This window comes from Taudactylus pleione, unplaced genomic scaffold (genome assembly GCF_031769625.1).
Source record: "Taudactylus pleione unplaced genomic scaffold, aTauple2 ptg000156l, whole genome shotgun sequence".
Classification (NCBI taxonomy): Eukaryota; Metazoa; Chordata; class Amphibia; order Anura; family Myobatrachidae; genus Taudactylus; species Taudactylus pleione.
Window position 1 is genome coordinate 19065159 of NW_028284558.1, and position 19129 is coordinate 19084287.

Sequence of the window (19129 nt, forward strand, 5' to 3'; positions counted from 1 at the left end):
AAACCTTGGCATTCTCTGGCATTACAACCAACAACTGATGATGAGATCTGTCAACATTTTTTCCTGGCACCTTAAGGCTTGGACAAAAAATTGTTTTGTCTTTCTTGTGCCCACCAGCCCATCATGTGTTTTTACCTCAAATAACTACAACTTACAATCTGCAGCTCAAATAATTGGATAAAATACAACTTTACACCATATACAACTTTAGGTTTGTGGTGCTAATGTATGCTATATTTTTTCAGAGGCCTGCTTTACTCATAGTAAGGCTGTACTCATGTTTATCACACTTAGTTTGTACTTAGAAATTGTTTTATACTAATTTATTATCATTTAAGATGAGCTATACTTTGGTTTGGTATTAGAGAATAAATATAATTTTGGCTTGTGTTTGGACTATAAAGCAACAGAAAGTTAATAACAAATTTGAAGTATTATTAACTGATGTTGCAGTTTTAAAGATATATACTCATATTTGGCAACCTTGCTTCCATATCTTCCATTTATGTATGTTTCTTATATAAGGTATGTTAAATAGTCAAGCATTCATGAAGGTGATTGTTGACAATTTTATAAATGGATTGGGTATGAAATACAGACGGCTCAACAGTTCAAATCCCAACCCCGGAAGCCCGACAGCTGAAGATCCTGATGGAGGCTGGTAAGTACTCAATCCCTTCTCTCTCCCTGCCATAACCATCCCTTGATGGTGCCTAACCCCCCTTCCTCACCCTAAACCTAACCCTCCTATTAGGGTGCCTAACCCTAAGTCCCCCAGGGGGTGCCAAAATCTAACCCCCCTCCCTGCAGCCTAACCCTAACCCTCCCCTGGGGGGGTGTCTAGCCAGAGGGTGCCTAAACCTAACACCCCTCTCCCCCACGGCTAAGACTTACCTGGCTCCGATGTCTTACAATCGGGATGCTGGCTGTTGGGATTCCGACACCAGAATCCTGATATGTAAGGGGATATCGGCATCAGCATTTTGACCAGTGGCAGGATGCCGGCGTCAGTATATTGACAGCCGGCATCTCATCCACTTGGATATGCACTACATCCCTTATAAACATGTCCTGATCAGACAGGTAATGGCTATAAAAAGTTGACTTATTTTGTATTAAAAAAAATCAGTTTTTACATTGCAGTTTTGGTATTTCAAGATTCTATTGACTTTCATTTATTCACCATTTGCAATTACTTATTTAATTTTGAAAAAAAATAAATTTCCAAATTGCAGTGACATTAAACTCTCTAGAAAAGTTTGATGTAAGATAGGGTGGTGAATGATATTTATTTTATCATTTTTCTAAATACAAGAATGCCTAGTTTTGCATGAAATGATTTGCCAATTGATCAATGTGTGCTGCTATAATTCTGACAATGGCCCTCATTCAGAGCCGTACGCTCTGAGCAGAGCGCACGCTCTGAATGAGGGCTGCCCTCCATAAAAATGGAGTGTCCTCCTGGACGCTCGTATAGCTGTGGGTCACCACCCACAGCCTATACGAGCGTGCAGTTTGATGGCCGCGATGGTCGTGACCATCGCGACCATCGCAACTGCGAGTCGGAGCCTGCGGTTGAGGTTTTCAACCGCAAGCCCCGGAGTGATTTTGGCTCTATCAGAGCCCAAATCACTCCCACTGACATCACTAGTGATGTCAGTGGGCCGGCTTCTGACGGGAGGCGTTCCCGTGGGAACGTCCCCGTCAGGGAGGCGCGCCCCCGGCATGCCCACCAAAGGGGGCGTGCTGTCAATCAACATCGACAGCACGCCCCCTTTGATCAGACACAACAAGCGAAGGAAAGTCCTTCGTTCGTCGCGTCTGGCGCATGCGCACGACGGAGCTCCCACGGTCGGGCGCATGCGCAGAGCACAACATCAACCCACTTGCGAGCGGACAGCCGTTGCGAGTGGGTCTGAATCAGGCCCAATGTCTGCACCAAGTCAATCAACTGCCCTGTAAGATGCAATGTGTGCTATTATTATGTAAGGTTTCATAAGTTCCCGTGGGAACGCCCCCGTCAGGGAGGCACACCCCCGGCACGCCCACCAAAGGGGGCGTGCTGTCAATCAACATCGACAGCACGCCCCCTTTGATCAGACACAACAAGCGAAGGAAAGTCCTTCGCTCGTCGCGTCTGGCGCATGCGCACGACGGAGCTCCCGCGGTCGGGCGCATGCGCAGAGCACAACATCAACCCACTTGCGAGCGGACAGCCGTTGCGAGTGGGTCTGAATCAGGCCCAATGTCTGCACCAAGTCAATCAACTGCCCTGTTAGATGCAATGTGTGCTATAAGACTTTTTATAATCCAGTAAACTGTTTAAAAAATATACTGTATATACATTTAAAAAAAGGAAACAGCACAGTAACACCATTTTGGAAAGGGATTGCTTTAAAAGGCCTTGGACAGCTAAGTAATATATTGTAATTCATTTCATATTTATAAAGAATTTATAAAGTTCCAGTTAATGAAATCTCTAGTCTTTGGAGGTATATGCAGTAGTCATGGGCAAGATCCATTTTGAAATGACATATAGTAACCATAATAATTCAATAAAAATAAAAACTTTGCAAAATCAAATATGTTTCTTGTTTGTAAAAATAAATATAATCTCTACACAATGTTTTGGCAAAACTCTGATATAGAAATATTGAAATACATATTAAACTGTTTGTTTTCTTTCAGATAGCTAATAAAGAAAATTCATATATGTTAAAATATAATGTCAAAGATCTCTTTAAAGTTCAGTGTTGCTTGAAAAAAAAAATAACTGTAGATCATTGGCAGATGTTAAGCATGAGGGATTGCAAGCAAACCTGGAAATATTTTTAAAAGCCAAAGATGTGGTTACTTTATAAATTCATACTTTATATTTTCTCTCTCACAGCCAGGGACTATGCCCCTCATCCATCCAGATTTTCTGTGCATTTAAATTCATGGCCTGGTGGATTAATAGAAAGCAAACGTTGTCCTTTTTTATATTAACCTCAGGAAGTTTATGTAAAAAATGGAAAGTGTTTTAAAATATGACAATGTATTGTAAAAGGTACTCTCTAATTATAGCTGGACCAATGTAAACTCTAAATGACATATAGTAAATTGTTGTAAAGATTGCAATTCAAACCAATCTATACCTAACAAAGTTACTTTTGTTTTGGATTATTTAATGAAAAGACAATATTGAACCTAAAAAAGTTCATATAAAAGGTAAGTCCATTTTTACACTACAAAGGAATAGTGTGTCCTTTTGTTTTAACAAATAAAATGGTCTCCTATAACAGCAGCATTTATAGATTAAATTGTACCGTAGTGCAGTTTATTTTTCATAAAAATACCATACAAACGGTCAGTCTGGTCATCAGCAAAACAAAACAAAAATGAAAAAAGAGGTAATGCTGATGACAAAACAATTATAATACTGTTGGTACATAGAAAAGTAATCCTATTTTATACATTTATACAGAGTATAAAAGGTAACGGAACAGCAGAGATTAAGCCACAGTCTCCCGGATAACATTTTCTATTTTCTTTGGAAGAAGTTCTCGTCTTTCTTCTACGCTGATTAAGGAATTCCGACAATTGTGTCCATCCACAAAAAGTTTTGCATAAACTGGGTTGGAGTAATTTGTTGGCTGTGGGATAATGGAAGGAGAAATACCCATTAGTGCTGATATTCTTTATTATAACACAAAATCTATCCAACTGTGTCTTTAGAATGGTAATCATGCATACAGATGGACACATTTCGTATTTGGACACTTTTGAGAGCTTTGCGCTCTGTGAAATCAACCCAGGTTTGCCAAAAATCTTGCAATCCCTTCCAGTGATGGTCTATCATTAGAAAACTATTAATATATCATTATTAATTAACAGGATCCTGACTTACAGATTTCCAGCTGTCTTTGAGCCTAATTGAGAGTTGTACGCTTATGTACAGTGACTTTGTATTCAGCGGCTGTGAAACACTATGCTAATGCCACAAAAGGAATCTTGGCTTCACCTGTCTGCTTTTGTGATCCTTCTGCATGAACATCGTTCATCTAAAGCCGTGTACACACTAGACGATATTTGTTAACGATATGGACAATAATGATATAATTCAACAATATATCGTTCAGTGTGTATGCAGTGAACAATCAACGATGCGCGCTCCTGCATGTCTTTAATGATATCTCAAGTCTGCTGTACATGCAGCCAAATCTGAGGATATCATTAACGATGCCATGCTGCCGAATGCAGCATGCCCCCCCCCCCTCACCGTCATTCACTGTGGCTGACATCGGCAAGTGTGGATGCTCTTACCGATGCAGTCACCATCGCCGGGCCCGCCGCTGCCGATATGGACTCATACACACATTGTTTAGTGTGTATGAGCCTTTACCTTAGGTTACTCAGGATGGCCTGTGTTTTCACACAGCTGAAGCCAGGGAAACTCCATACAAGGGCACAGCCACTGGCTACTGCAAGCCCAAAAAGCAGTGTCAACAAACCCCCCTTTTCTGGGATGCTCCCTGAAGCTGTCCCTGTCCGTTCCCCCTTAATGACTCCAGCCTGTCAATCAGGCTTTGGTGTCTGGGCACTGCAAGTGATCATGCAGAAGGAGATCTGCACATGCCCAGTACTGATATTGCACACGTGCATATCTCCAGAGATCAGAGTTCTATGTAAACCAATGGGTTTGTGTACAACTCTGAATCAGCCTCTAAAAGCACAGTAAGAAAATAATAAATACAATGGATAGCATATGCAGCTTCGTGCCTCATTATAGTGGAAACCAACCACTTCCTGGTTTTAAATTTTAGTTTCTATGCAATGCACTGCACATGGGGACTGTTTTATTCCAGACAGTCAATGCACTTCTTAGTCAAATGATTCCTAATATAAATACAGCCCTCAAAATGATTACTTTTTTTCAGTTTAATACTTTAAAAGTAGAATCCGTTTAATCATTATTATTTATTTAACTACTAAAACAGGGCTGGTATTGAGGTCAGGTAGTTGTGGGGAATCAGATTAGCAGCAAGGTTTTTCAGTAAAATCAAATGTTCCACATACGGTAAATCAGGGGTTAATGCATGGAAAACAAACTGATACCATGTAAACTGCAGAAACAATGGGTTTCCCTGCACGTTAACCCCCGATGGTACCTTTTTCTCACTAACTTTTCCTTGCAGCTTCACGCTAATTAAATTGCTGGCTGTGACCAGTTGGCTTCCCCCATTCTGTTTATTACTTCTCTTACTGCAATCTTTAAAGTGAAGATAATGCCAAAACCTTTTTATCATATTTATGTGGCTATTTGCAACCTTTAAAGAGACCCTATTATCAAAATTGTTTATTACTTTTACTTATATTTACATATACTTTTGAGAAGTGCAGCATATATAGTTACTTTGTGGAGATTCTATAGCTATCAATATTTATGTAGTAGATAACCATTTTGGACCAACATATCCCTTTACTGCAGTATGTCATGTTGGAACGTCCAAGTACAGTAGCCAATCAGTCATACTGCTAACCTTTGAAAAATATAACTATCTGTAGAGATGACCATTTACTTGAGCTATGTGGTGGTATTTTAGGTATAAATCTTTTTTTAACCAAATACTTCACTTAAAGCAGTAGTCCCATGAGCAAATTAGGTGTATTTTGTATTTATTTTTTAACAGAAATCTTTCTGTAAGACAATGTTCAAAACTACTATAATTGATTTAGAAATGAAGAAAAACAAAAGTTTAAACTTATATAAAGTGCTGTACTTGTGAAACACTCTGTTTTAAAATATAATTTTTTTAAGTCAAATTTAAAATACTGCTACAAAAATAGGTATTGATTTTTCTTGGATTCATTGGCTGTAGCATTAGCAATAAGATGCTGATGTGGCTGCGGCAAAATACGTGTCTACATTAATCTCAGTATCAGCCCCTGAGCGTGCGGCTGGCGTGATACTGTCTCCCCTCCACAGAAGTTTTGAAAAGGAGATAATGATTTGTAGAAAGACAGCTAAGAAAATTGACTGTCAAATACATGTATAAAAGGTGATTAACTTGCTATTTAAAGATATACAACTGTGTGATAGCTGATTTAACATTAACAAAACAAAAAAACACACATACTGTAAGATAAACACTATCAAAATATAAAACAAAAATTATTAAAATATTACATTTCAGGTAAACATATATTCATTAAGAAATCATTTTGCAACAAATAATGAAGACATTTTCAAGATGAAGTTGTAAAACTGAACATAAGACAAAAATAAAATGAATCATGCAATGGAGATGTGTCAATAACAGGTGATATTATTCTCACCCCTGGTGCTAGAGGTCCTTTCAGATCTGAATTTAGGTAGATAGGCGGTGCAGTGTGGGCTAGTTTGAAAGCGGTAGGCCCACCCGCTATGAACCTGGACTGTATGCAAATAATAAATATATTAGTATTGCTGGTCTACAAAACCCTTTTCTCACAATTTTGGCATAAAAAATATTTATTTATATTAAACAATTATCTAGCTGAAATATTCTGTACACTTATGTTTTCAAAAAAGACTGACACTTTTTGGTACTACTATATTGTAAGATCCACCACCACCAAGAATCTGTATGAGGTAAGGTATATTCAATCGCACATGTTTTCCATATACACAATCTGCAACAAATACCATTCAGTGGTTACTGTTTTATTTGGGGAAGGGGTAGTGTTTGGATTGTGAAGCTGCAGACACAGTGGTTTCCTCTCTCAGTGGGACTTGCCTGTATACCACTTTTAGTAATAATAGTATAGTTTATGCAGATGGCTATTTATTCCAATGTGTATATCTAAAAGATTTCCCTCTATGTTGTTTAGTATGTTGGCACCATATATAGGTTAAAAATATATGTCTGACCATTAGAGAAAGTTTGGTCACTTCCTAAGTGATGACAAAACAAGTGCTGGATTCCCAGATAACCAACAAGGTATGAACATTACGTTACAAAAATTCAATATATTACACCTGCATTGCTACAAGAGCGGGGACAAATTTCAGATTTGGAATCTGCATCAAGATTAGTAAATAGACCAATTTTATTGATTTTAAACTTTTACCACTTGAACCAGACTAAGTAGGTGTGGTGTATCATACACACACATATCACAGGAAACAAAGTAGTTTTGCACACCAGGTCAACATTATTCTATATTAGAATGGTCGATGAACATCAACAAAGCACCAATTGTTTGTTGTGATACAAGATTGAAAACTATACAGAAAAATTTACTAAATATTTAGTGGCAAAGGAAGTGCAGTAATCCAAAAGACACAGAGTAGTCAAAATGCCTTATTGTGAAAGTGCTTTGACATAGTTTGGTCACTCAAGAAATTACAGCCATACTTGTACTGTATGGGAATGAGTTCTCGATTGTTTACTGACCATAATCACCTTAATTGGCTACAACAGCCATAGGAGTCAGTGATGGTTGATGAGATAGAGTTGGGCATTTCAAACCAATAACTTCACAATCTATCCCAGAATGGGGTGGGATCATGGAAATGTGGAAGTGTTATCCTGAAAATAGGAACCTGGCCCAATATCTCCTACCACACTGGCCCAGTCAATGGCTTCTCTCCAGCCACCAAACAAACCCAAGGGATCATGATCCTCTGAATTCAGTTTAATAAAAGGGTTGACCGGCACCATGTGCTGTACAGAAATCTGATAATAACTGAGGGATAGAGGTGTTGCAGCATGCTATATCAGTGACAGGCTCAGTGTGACAGTACATGTGTAGAGCTCTGTTACTGCACCTACACCTGTTTCCTGGCAACTCAGCTCTCCCCCATGCTGCTTTCTGTATGGTTTATATAGAGTGACTGACATATGACTTCTGCAGCTGCACTGCAATGTTCTGTCTGCGGGTTACTCTAGCTGCCCCTGAGGGGGGCAACATTCAGTGATTTAGGGGTGCCAAAAAGAAATTTATATATTTTTCGCCCAAACCGATGTGGTGCCTCTGCCCATATAGTGTAAAAAATAAGTTCTACTTTTGCATTTTTAATAAGTTTGAAATAAATGCATATTTGAATTGCTCAATTTTTAATATATATATATATATATATATATATATATGTGTGTGTGTATGTATACAGTATATATATATATATATATATATATATGTGTGTGTGTGTGTGTGTATATACAGCAAATATGTATGTGTGTAGCTATTTTTGAAGGCAGATGCTTTTATGTTCAGAAGCTTGATTTAAAATTGTTAAATGACTGTAAAGTACAATATATTTTTCATTGCATTGCTGTTATGTTGCTGTTATGTTGTCCATTAGTCCAAACTGATGGTTTATTTCAACCTACTTAACCTTCTTTTGGCAAAAACATACCTGTCCATAATGAGAAATGATTTTAATAGCAGTCATTTAGAATGAGCCATACTTGAAAATAAGGTTCTTCACTCGGTATAAAAAAGTAATTTTGCCATGGCATTTAAAAGTGTTGTGCCAAATGTTATTTTTCAGTTAAACATGAAGCAGATGCAATTAAACCAATGAACAAGTCAATATGTTATAAAAATGCAAAAGAGTGCTGAAATGAGAACAAATTAATTGGAAAGATACAAAGTTTGCTTTTACTCAGTGTAGCACAATGAATCGGCGAGAATCTGATCACATTGAGTTATATAAAGGGCAATTCAATTCTCAGCCGTGTGCATCTGCGCAATATCACCGAGAACAACGGTACCCAAACATCACATATTTTCCTCTGCACCTCTTTGGTGCCATCGGAAATGTGTAATACTGGTGGCCACAAGGTGTCGGTGTTCCACTTCCAACTGTTTCTACAGCACTTAACAGCCATTGCTTCTAATTGCATTATACTGTACCCATAGAATGATGCTTTTAGGAGTGTGTGGCAAGAATAAAACTACTGTACAGAAGCTTCCTCTGTACCGGATGCAAATAAAAATGTTTTATTGTCTTTTTGCTCTTAGATTTGGAATATAAGCACATGTTATAGGATCACTAATGATAATTATAATAAAACTGTGGTTGCTGGGGATCTGATTCTTTGTGCACACCAAGGGCCTGAGGGGGTCATTCAGACCCAGTCGTTAGCGGCGATGCGCTCGAACCGGGTCGATGGCCCCCCACAGAGCATGCGCACGACGGCGACGGCGCTGTTGTGCGCATGCGTGAGACCTGCTACGACCGACAGCGCCGGTCGTAGCGGGTCTCGATCCAAAGGGGGCGAGCTGTCGATGTTGATTGACAGCTCGCCCCGTTTGGAAGGCGGGCCCAGGGGGTGGCAGCCCAAACGGAGGCGTTCCCATGGGAACGCCTGCCGTTTGGGGGAGGCCCCTCTGACAGAGCCAGAAGCTCTCTGGGGCTTACGACAAGGGAGACCCTACCCTAGGGTCTCGTCGTAAGCCCCGATGGTCGCGAGGGTCTCTGACCATTGCGACCATCACCGGAGCAGTCGATAGAGCTGTGGGTTTTAACCCACAGCCTAACGACCGCAACAGAGGTGGGCGGTCAGGATGCAAGTGGCCGCCCAGTTTCTAAGCGACCGCTTGCATCCTCCGACCGCCTCTGAATGAGGCCCTGAATCTCTGTGCACACCAAGGGCCTGAATCTCTGTGCACTGGCGCAAATTATTTTTATTTATTTATTACCAGTTAGTTATATAGCGCACACATATTCTGCAGCGCTTTACAGAGAATATCTTAACATTCTAATCTGTGCCTGCCCCAGTGGAGTTTACAATCTGTATTCCCTACCACATGCTCACAGACATACACACTGTGGTCAATTTTGTGGGAAGCCAATTAACTTAACTGTATATTTTTGCAGTGTGTGAGGAAACCAGAGTACCCGGGGGAAACCCACGCAAGCACAGGGAGAACATACAAACTCCACACAGTTAGGGTCATAGTGGGAAACAAACCCATGACCTCAGTGCTGTGAGACAGTAACGCTAACCATTACACCATATGTGCTACCCCAAATGCAAACAGCCAGTGGCGGCTTCAGAGGTGGGGAGCCACACCAACTGCCGTTTCAAATGCTGCCAAACATGGATGGCTGGGACTCCCTGGCAGTTTGTGTGGCTCCCCTATTTGAATTTTGGACTGCACTGTTTCCCCACCCCTGGAGCCGCCACTGCATATAACACATGCACAGATGTAAATTTAGCCAGGTCTGTCTTTCAAGGAGGTGGGAACTTGGCTGTCACAAATTTGTGATCCCACATAACTGCCCTGACTTGTGTAGTGTCATGGGAGTGTTGAGGGCACGTATCTAATGCTCTGTGCTATTGTGCAAGTTATGTGTAATGGACCTCTTTTGTAATGGACCTCTTTCCCCTAGCATGGGACTGGTGCAACTGCAGGTGCTAATAATGATGATTGCGGTGGCTGGCATGAAATACAAGTGGCACAGGTTTCCAATTGCAGATGCTTGAACCTCTGCATTGATGATATTTATTGCATTATTTAAAAAAAAAAAAAAGTTGAATGATTACTTTTTATATTTATCAACGTTGCGTCATTTGTCATACATATTTATGAGCAATAATGATGGATATTTTGGGCTAAGTCTAGTGCTGCTTTTTATAATGTTGTTGTTTATTCCTTATATGGGGACTGCAGCAAGTTTATCCCAATGTTATATTTTATATTTTGATTCTATTATTATTACCATTTATATATATAGCGCACGCATATTCCGCAGCACTTTACAGATAATGTTTGCCCATTCTCATCAGTCTCTGCCCCAGTGAAGCTTCCAATCTATATTCCCTACCACATGCTCACACACATACACACTAAGGACATTCATGGAGATTGGGCAAGTAAGCAGGGTTGGTGCTACCATTAGGCAGCTGCTTAGGATGCTGGCTCTTTGGGGGGCACCACTGAGGCCATCTGGTACAAAAATGAAGGGTGTCTCTGATAGTGAACTCCTTATTCTTCTCAATGCTACCAGTGGTATACAGTGACCAGTATTGTCAGGAGCTGAGCATTGATCAGCTGTGCCTGTGATTCATTTTTTCTGTGTGAAATAGACACAGAATAATACATTTATTTTAAAATGTGAAATGTGCTTGTCAGGTGTTGGAAAGAGTTAATGGGGGGGCAGTGGTGGTAGGTAGAAGTTTGCGTGTAAAATCCTTGCACCGGCCATGCAAGTATGTTCTGACTAAAAAAAGTAGGCACTATTACTATAGATCGACTTGAATTTGCCGGTGGTGCCCAGCAGGAAAACACCTGAGTCTGGCCTCCTCTTCTTCTCTCTGGACTTTGATAATGTTGACAGCAGTGTTTATAAGAACTGTAAAGTTCCCATTCGACAAATAGGAAACATATGAACTGGAATACCATTGCAGACTTAAAACAGTTTGTTCATTGACTCTATTATCACCAATATTATGGTAATTACCTTGCAGCTAAACAATACAAAGTAGTTTGGGTTAGCTTTTAAATTCAATATTATTTGAATGTCAAAGTTTCTGTACAGCCTTGTCAGTTTGTCACAACCGATTAACATGTCAAAGTAAGCCATCATTTTAATTAAGTCTTCTACGTAGTTACATATAATAAGATTTTTCTATCACCTTTTGGGTTTAGTCACGCGTTTAGCTACCTTTTTATACACTCTCCACATAAGAGGAACAGACTGTAGGGAACATTTATAATAAGAGGAATAAGAAAAACGCAAGAAAAAATTTACAATTTTATAAGACTTTCAAAATCTCAAAAGACTTGCAATGTATTTCTGATGCTGTCACTAATTCGACAAGCATGGTACAGCACATTAGCGATAGAAAATCCTGGCAATACTGGAGTGATAAAAAAGGGCAGAATTGTAAAAAGCATAAAGATTTATAATAATAAAAGTAATAACTCACAGATCAGACCTGTATATACATTTCCTGGGGGTTGTGGCTGTGGATATGCTCCAAAGGCCTCTTTAGCCAAAATAGGAAAAGCAGAAGTACGTGCATTCCATACCCCATATGCGTTTCACAATAACAAGTGCTTTCTCGAGGGCTGATTTGGATAATACATCATACTGTATACATACTGAGCTTACTGCAAGTACATTGGCTTGACAGCCCCAGGAATATCTCCCCTTATTAATGTGATTCAAGTTTTGTAATCATCTATCTAGATAAAATGGCAAATTCATATGATAATTGGTCATTAATAAAATATGTATAAATATTACTTTAAAATGAAATTAACTATTTAATTTCCCAGGCTTGTCAAACTTGGTAAACTTATTTAAAAAAGTTTACGGAAACAATTTAAAAATATATTAAAATATATGCATCAAACAACATAGCAATGACTTGATTTGCAAATTTTGGTTAGTTTTTTGCATAAAAATGGTACAGTACTTGCTATATTGGTATACTGTGCATACTTTACTTCTGTTTTTTGGGTCTTAGCTTAAGATGCCAATGGAGCTTAGGAGCTAATTCAGACCTGTTCGCAAGCGGCCACTCGCTCATACGCGCCCCAATGTTAAGCGACCGCACATGCACACGCTTCGTTCTGCGTGTGCACAAACTACTCTGAGCGATTGGAATCTGCTCGCTCACCAAACAAAGACAGTCCAGTGTAATGAGTGACAGGAGAGGTCGTTTGTGGGTGGTAACAGGGGCAGGGCTCTAATAACGGGGGAGTGGAGGTGCGAACGCAGGCGTGCCTGAGTGTTTCAATGCCGTTTCAGAGGCGTGCATAATTAACAGCCAACGTCATAGTACACGTCACATGCCTGTTTTTTTCAGTCCTTGCAGTGCTTGCGGTAGGGTAAGGCAAACACAAGCGCTGTGATCGCTTCTGATTGTCCTCAATGTACCAATGTTTTAGTACACTTCCTGGAGATGACGTGCGCTAGTGGGCGTCTCTACATAAGCTAAAGGGCATCTATAGACACAAAGTGATCACTCACCAAAACAAAATGGGCGTGCTTATGCCTTTCTGAGCGAGCACCTGCCATGCCGTCACTTAGCCGAATTTGCATACGCTGTGGGCGAGCGATCGCATCAAGCGAGCGGGTCTGAATCAGGTCCTTAGTACACAAAAACAGGGAAAATGTAAACACTCATCTCTGATGTGAAATGTTGTTTTAACTGTAATAAATCTTCATTCTGCAAGCCCATTTTTTTCCTTCCAACATTATAAGGACTGGACCAATGTGGGTGAAATTAAGTCTAGACTAGTAACAATATATCAATTCAGCTGGAAACCATGTATGTAGTGTTGTGCGCCGACCCCCATGTTTTGGTTTTGGATCTGTGTCTCCTTCAAGGTTTTGGATCTGAATTTGGTTTTGCAAACCACCCTCAAGTGTTTTGGTTTTGGATCTTGATTTTTTAAATAGAAAATAGATAAAAAGTTTTAAAAACAGCTAAAATCATGTAATTTATGCAATCCAAAACCCGAAATTCCGATTTAAAATCCGAATTTCGAACCGTAAAAAGATCAGAACCACGACCCAGATTTACCCGGATCTCCTCAGGAGATTAGAACCGTGACTCAGATTTACCCGGATTCACGAAATTCAGGTGGATTCGGATTTCTGGAGAACCAAACCGCACATCTCTACATATATTACATTTTTTTTATCAATTTGTGAGAAGTTTACCAAAGTACTGTACCTCAGAGATGTCTGCAGTTGCGTATCTACAGTATAATGGGTGCAGAGTGTGCTGTACACATTGCACACCCTGAACCCATATTTTATACTTACTTCTCCGGAGCCCCATGCTAGAGAAATCACTGGAGATTTGCACATGCGCAGTAGAGAAGTCACCAGGAACATGGCATGGCCACCATGCTCCTGGAGACCTGTCCATGTGCAGTAGACTTGGCACAGTGCTTGAGACTGCTCAAATTGTGCTGTGAGAAAGTAGGGGTCCCACACGAAGCCTGCACACAGACCCCTCCTCTCTTAAACCACCCCTGGATGTCAGTCATTCCTATTGATAGGCATCATATCCATGACTTCTGATTCAGGTAACAAAATGGCTTCCGTTACTCCCTGTTATATTACCTTGTCTAATTCTATGATGAAATTCGGGTCTAGTAACGTTCCGTCATTGTGGTCATGGTCCACTTCATACATGTTATAAGATGGATTTCCAATTTCTACATTCACTCCTCCATTGATAATAGGTTGTCTTCTGATTGTTTTTGCCCTGGAAGTATTTCATATAAAGCCATTATGTCAAAATACACTCTTTACTGCTGGAGTCTTATATTTATTTATGAATGATTATTAGAAAACTTGAAATATGGCTGAAGAACACATGGATACTGGTATGCACTAGAACGTGATGTTGAAAACACATTTGTTCCTCTGATACCCTCGTAGGTCTGTACATGTTGAATAATATATTTGAAAAACTGTTTTGCATCAGAAAAGAAACATTTTTTGAGATGGCAGCAACTTAAACCAACTGACCCGTGATAAAATGGTACACCATCTATGATATCATTAAGATGTGAAAACCCCAGATATGTTAATAGCATAAGGGGTCTATGTATCAAGCATTGAAAAGCATGGAGACGTGGACAAGTGGAGAAGTTGCTCATAGCAACCAATCAGCTTTGAAGTAGCATTTATCAAGTACAGTCTATAAAATAATAGGTAGGAGCTGATTGGTTGCTATGTGCAACTTCTCCACTGGTCCACTTCTACACGCTTTTTACTGCTTGATACATAGACCCGTAAGAGTGTAAGTATAGCTGCACAGATGGTGTAATGGTTAGCATTACTGCCTCACAGCACTGAGGTCGTGGGTTCAAAACTATACTGGTAGGTTACATGGCTCCCAACCAAAAAAATAACCCTAGTGTGTAAGTATGTGTGTGTGTACACATGGTAGGGAATATAGATTGTAAGCTCCACTGGGGCAGGGTCTGATGTGAATGGACAAATATTCTCTGTAAAAGCGCTGCGGAATATGTGTGCACTATATACATAACTGGTAATACATAAATAAATAGCTTACCTTCGCCGTCTTTTACACAAAAGAAGTCCAATAACCAAAGTTGTTATCAGAGTCACCAGTAGAACCAGAGGCACAATAATTGCAATGCTTCCTGTGGCAAGAGAAAAAAAAATATTAGTACTTGAATTTTTATATATCTGTGCAAAATATATCTATAGCTGTACAGTAATCTATAATTACAGAATCATCCTCCATTCATTTTTCAAGTGTTAAATAGACATCTGTAAACATTTAGTTTATTTATTTAAAACTAAGTGATACTGTAAGTAACATATTTACCAGTTAAGGCATGGTCATCACCACCCTCAATCTTACTTTGGTAGATGGTAGATATACATTGTAATTTCATGAACCATGGATGTCCTTAAGAGACGATATACCATAGGCGGATATATATGTGCTGGGTGTGCGGTGCACAGGGGCCTCTGGGTCCAGGGGGGCTCCACACCACACACCCTCACCTTTAGTATACTTACTGTACCTTGTGCCGGCAAGCAGATCCTCCTCTGCAGTGCCATCTTCCCAGTGACATCTTCAAAACGATGGCACTGCGCAGTGAAAGCAAAATCTCTGGTACTGCGCTAGATGCCTTTTTCTCTCTTGTGCACATGTGCCATATTCATGGATATCACTAGGAAGATGGCGCTGCAGAGGAGGAGAGACCAGCTTACCGGCACAAGGTAAGATGCAGGGTTTGGGGGGGGGGGTCCTGCGACACAGTGCCCCTGCATTAATACATCCCTGCCATATACCCACCCCATGAACATGTGAGATGAGCGTCATTGTAGCAAAATGACATGCCAATAATGTTTTGTGGCAGAACGGACTCAGCTCTACTTAAGACCAAACTCCCACTCCTTTCTCTTGGTAGTACCTCCAACAGAAAATACAATCTTCGAGCAACACTATGGAGCTCTCATTAGGAGTATTGGGTAGGACTATACATAATAAATAAAAATAAGACACAACAAGTGAGAGGCAGGCCTGATGCCTTGGACTCACGCATGCTTTTCATAGATATTCACAGGTTGTTATATCTTTTTTTCTGTAATATTTTCTGGTAAAGGGATAATTAAAGATCTCTCTCTGCAGCTATTGAATAGTGGTAATTATGTACCAGCCAGTGGTGATTCACTAAAAGGAAATCAATGGCAATTATATCCAAGCTATTAGGAAAATCCTCATGATCCTTTTTTAGGTGAGGGGGTTCCTTTCCTCTTACAAACAATGAAAGCAGTCATTGTATGGGCATAAAAAAATATCCAGGAAAATGCAGGCTAGGAATTGTCTATGGAGTTTTCATTGGATTTATTGGTTCCTTGATAATGCTAAGTTTTAGTACTGTAATAATGGGGATGGGCCACTCTTGAAGGTGTGGTGACAATGGGTATATGAGTCTATAATGGGGGAGGGGGGGTGAAGCTACTGCAATGTAAAGTAGGGGTACCTGGTCCTACTGACAAGAAGTAAATGGGTAGGTGTTATGTGTGCTTTTTGAATGTGGGTGCAGATTGGGGTGGGGTAGGGGAAAAAGGCAGGGTGTGTGTGTGGCACCAATGGGATCATGAAAGACTCTCTCCAGGTTACATCAATACAACTGGAAAGTGAGGGAACCACTCCACACCTACCAGTAGGTAAGTATCCCTCCTCACCAGTGCAGGACACCTCCACCTGGAGGTACTCCAGGCATCAGCATAAAGGTAATCCCAGTTCCTAAGTCTTTAGACCATAGGTCCAGCAGGGGAACAAGCAGGTAGTAAGGACCGCACGGTAAGGAGCCCCTTAAAAGGGTCTACCCACCTCCCAACCAAGGATCATACCTGGCTACACCTCTCCCAAGAGGACTGAACACTAAATTACCTACCAAACCAACCATAATACTTGTAAATTCGGTCACCTATATCACCATCCGAGAGGAGCACTGTGTCTCCTCCAATAAAACAGGATTGGATCAATTTTGTTTGTCTTGCCTTGTTTTGGTTTATACTCATTCATTCCACTTCAGTTAATCCCAATCCACACTCATCCCCATAATCAACCAACCCCACCTGCACTGACACAATTACCCATCACACTATCATACCAGAAACAATTCAGCTACAGCCATTCCCTCACCGCACCCCCCCTTTTTCCCTTACCCCACCCCAATCTGCATCCACATTCAAGGAGTACATGTAACAGCTACCCATTAAGTTTTAGTACTGTTGATCCACCAATGGGTCCAATGGTCCATGGAGGTCTAGTACTTATGTCTTGGATAAATTTCACTGGGGGAGATGGGCGATGACAACATGACAGGGTTGTGCCAAGCAGAATAGGATGTACCACTTGGAACCTTAAATGCTTTGGGGATGTGCTGAATCCACATAAACCAGCAACAGCAAATAAAACTTTGTGTTTCTATTTTGGGCACCTACTTCCCCAGAAAACGAAAGTTTAATTTTGCGCGGTCAGCCTTTAATTATATTAATAATAGAAGTAAGTACAACATAGTAATTAAAGATGATTTATTTCACTAATAATACTACTCGTACAGAGACTACCACACAATTTCTGCACAATTTGGAAAACTTACTTTATGGTAATTGTAAACATGAAAGCTATGTGACAATATGTTCTAATGTGATGCAAATTAATGCAGATTCACTATACTTTACAAGTGTCTGTAAATATGCTGCTTTCATCAGGTAAATTCTAGTGAAGAAAAATATTTTGGCATAGTATTTATTTATAAATTTAAATGCAGCATAGAAACATTTATTATAGACTTGTGGTCATGGAGTACATTTTAAACATGTAAACATTTTCATTAATTTTTCTAGTGTCTTATAATTGAACAAAGTTGATAATTATTATCAGTTCTTTGCAGAACGATTAGTTTGTTTACACACTGGTTGTCATTGGCAACGTCTCTACTTTTAAAAACTCTCACTTTAGTAAATTTACCCCTTGCGCTGGAATATGGGCTAAACCACAGCTTCCCACACTCTCTCCTCAAGGCACCCTAACAGTCAAGGTATTCATGCTTGTGTGCAGATGGTATAATCAAACCAACTGTGGTACTAATTAAGTCACCTGTGCTTAAGTATAGTTATCCTTATAACCTGGACTGCTAGAGGGCCTTGAGAGCAGAGTTTGGGAACCACTAGGCTAAATACATAAACTCAAAACAGGTTTTTCACACAGATGATCTAGAAAGTGGCATTAAAACATAAACAATAAAGAGTTTATTTACACGCATGCCCTAAAAAGGCTTTAAACTTATTTTAATAAGTTTTAATACATTTTAAATGTGCTTCTTTTGTGCATACAATTTATTGTACTGTTAGTGCATGTTAGGTTGTTAACACTTGAGAAAAAGGTTATGCAGGTTTCTAAAATTGAAAAAAAAAATAGCCTATATAAGCCTCTCATCTTATTTTTAATGTTTTCATGGATTAGTGGCTGAAAAATTAAAATCGTATATGTGTCTATGAGCCCTAAGAATTTCTTAGGGCAGAATTCCATAACTACAGATCTAACAGCAGTTCAGTCTGACAATGTCTTCTGTAAACATGTGAGCTGAACTCTCCACTTCACTAGTAGATAGGTTATAAATATCTTTAATACATCTTTATTTTACTACCATCATGCAACAGAAAATAAAATAACAATAAATGACAAATTACTGGATTATATATAACAACGTATGAATTAAATGTGCAGTTTTTTTTTTTTTTTACATTTTACCAAATAATTATCAAATCATATCTCTAAGCAATATAAAAAAAACTTATATATGAGTTATTCTCTTTAATAGTTAAATTATTAGACTTTTACATTTACAGCATGCTAAAATGATACATCTATAAAAAGATATTAATGTATTATATCTACATATTTCTTAATAATAATTACTATTGAATCAGTAACTTGCTCAGATTAAGTTCAACAATACGTTCCCAGTAATTGTGTATGCTAATTTGCGATACTTACTTGAACTAGAATTGTCAGACTTACTGCTCTTGGGAGCCGGCCTCTCACATTGCTTTCCTGACCAGTTGGCTGAACATCTACAAAGATCCAATTAAACAGTGAAATTAATGTTTGCCAGCTGTTAGCTAACTAACCTG

At 39.5% G+C, this 19129-nt stretch overlaps 1 protein-coding gene across 1 annotated transcript in view; it reads right to left on the bottom strand.

Moving 5' to 3' along the window:
* Nucleotides 1-3224: 3224 nt before the first annotated feature.
* LRP1B (LDL receptor related protein 1B) overlaps nt 3225-19129 on the bottom strand; it is a 1691377-nt gene continuing 1675472 nt past the window's right edge. Inside the window, exons 88-92 of the mRNA XM_088474914.1 lie at nt 18993-19069; nt 15018-15108; nt 14057-14201; nt 6319-6417; nt 3225-3635 (exon numbers count right to left, since the gene is read on the bottom strand). Of these exons, the coding sequence (XP_088331040.1) occupies nt 3495-3635; nt 6319-6417; nt 14057-14201; nt 15018-15108; nt 18993-19069 (553 nt within the window). The 3' untranslated portion in view covers nt 3225-3494. The remainder of the gene's footprint in view (nt 3636-6318; nt 6418-14056; nt 14202-15017; nt 15109-18992; nt 19070-19129) is intronic.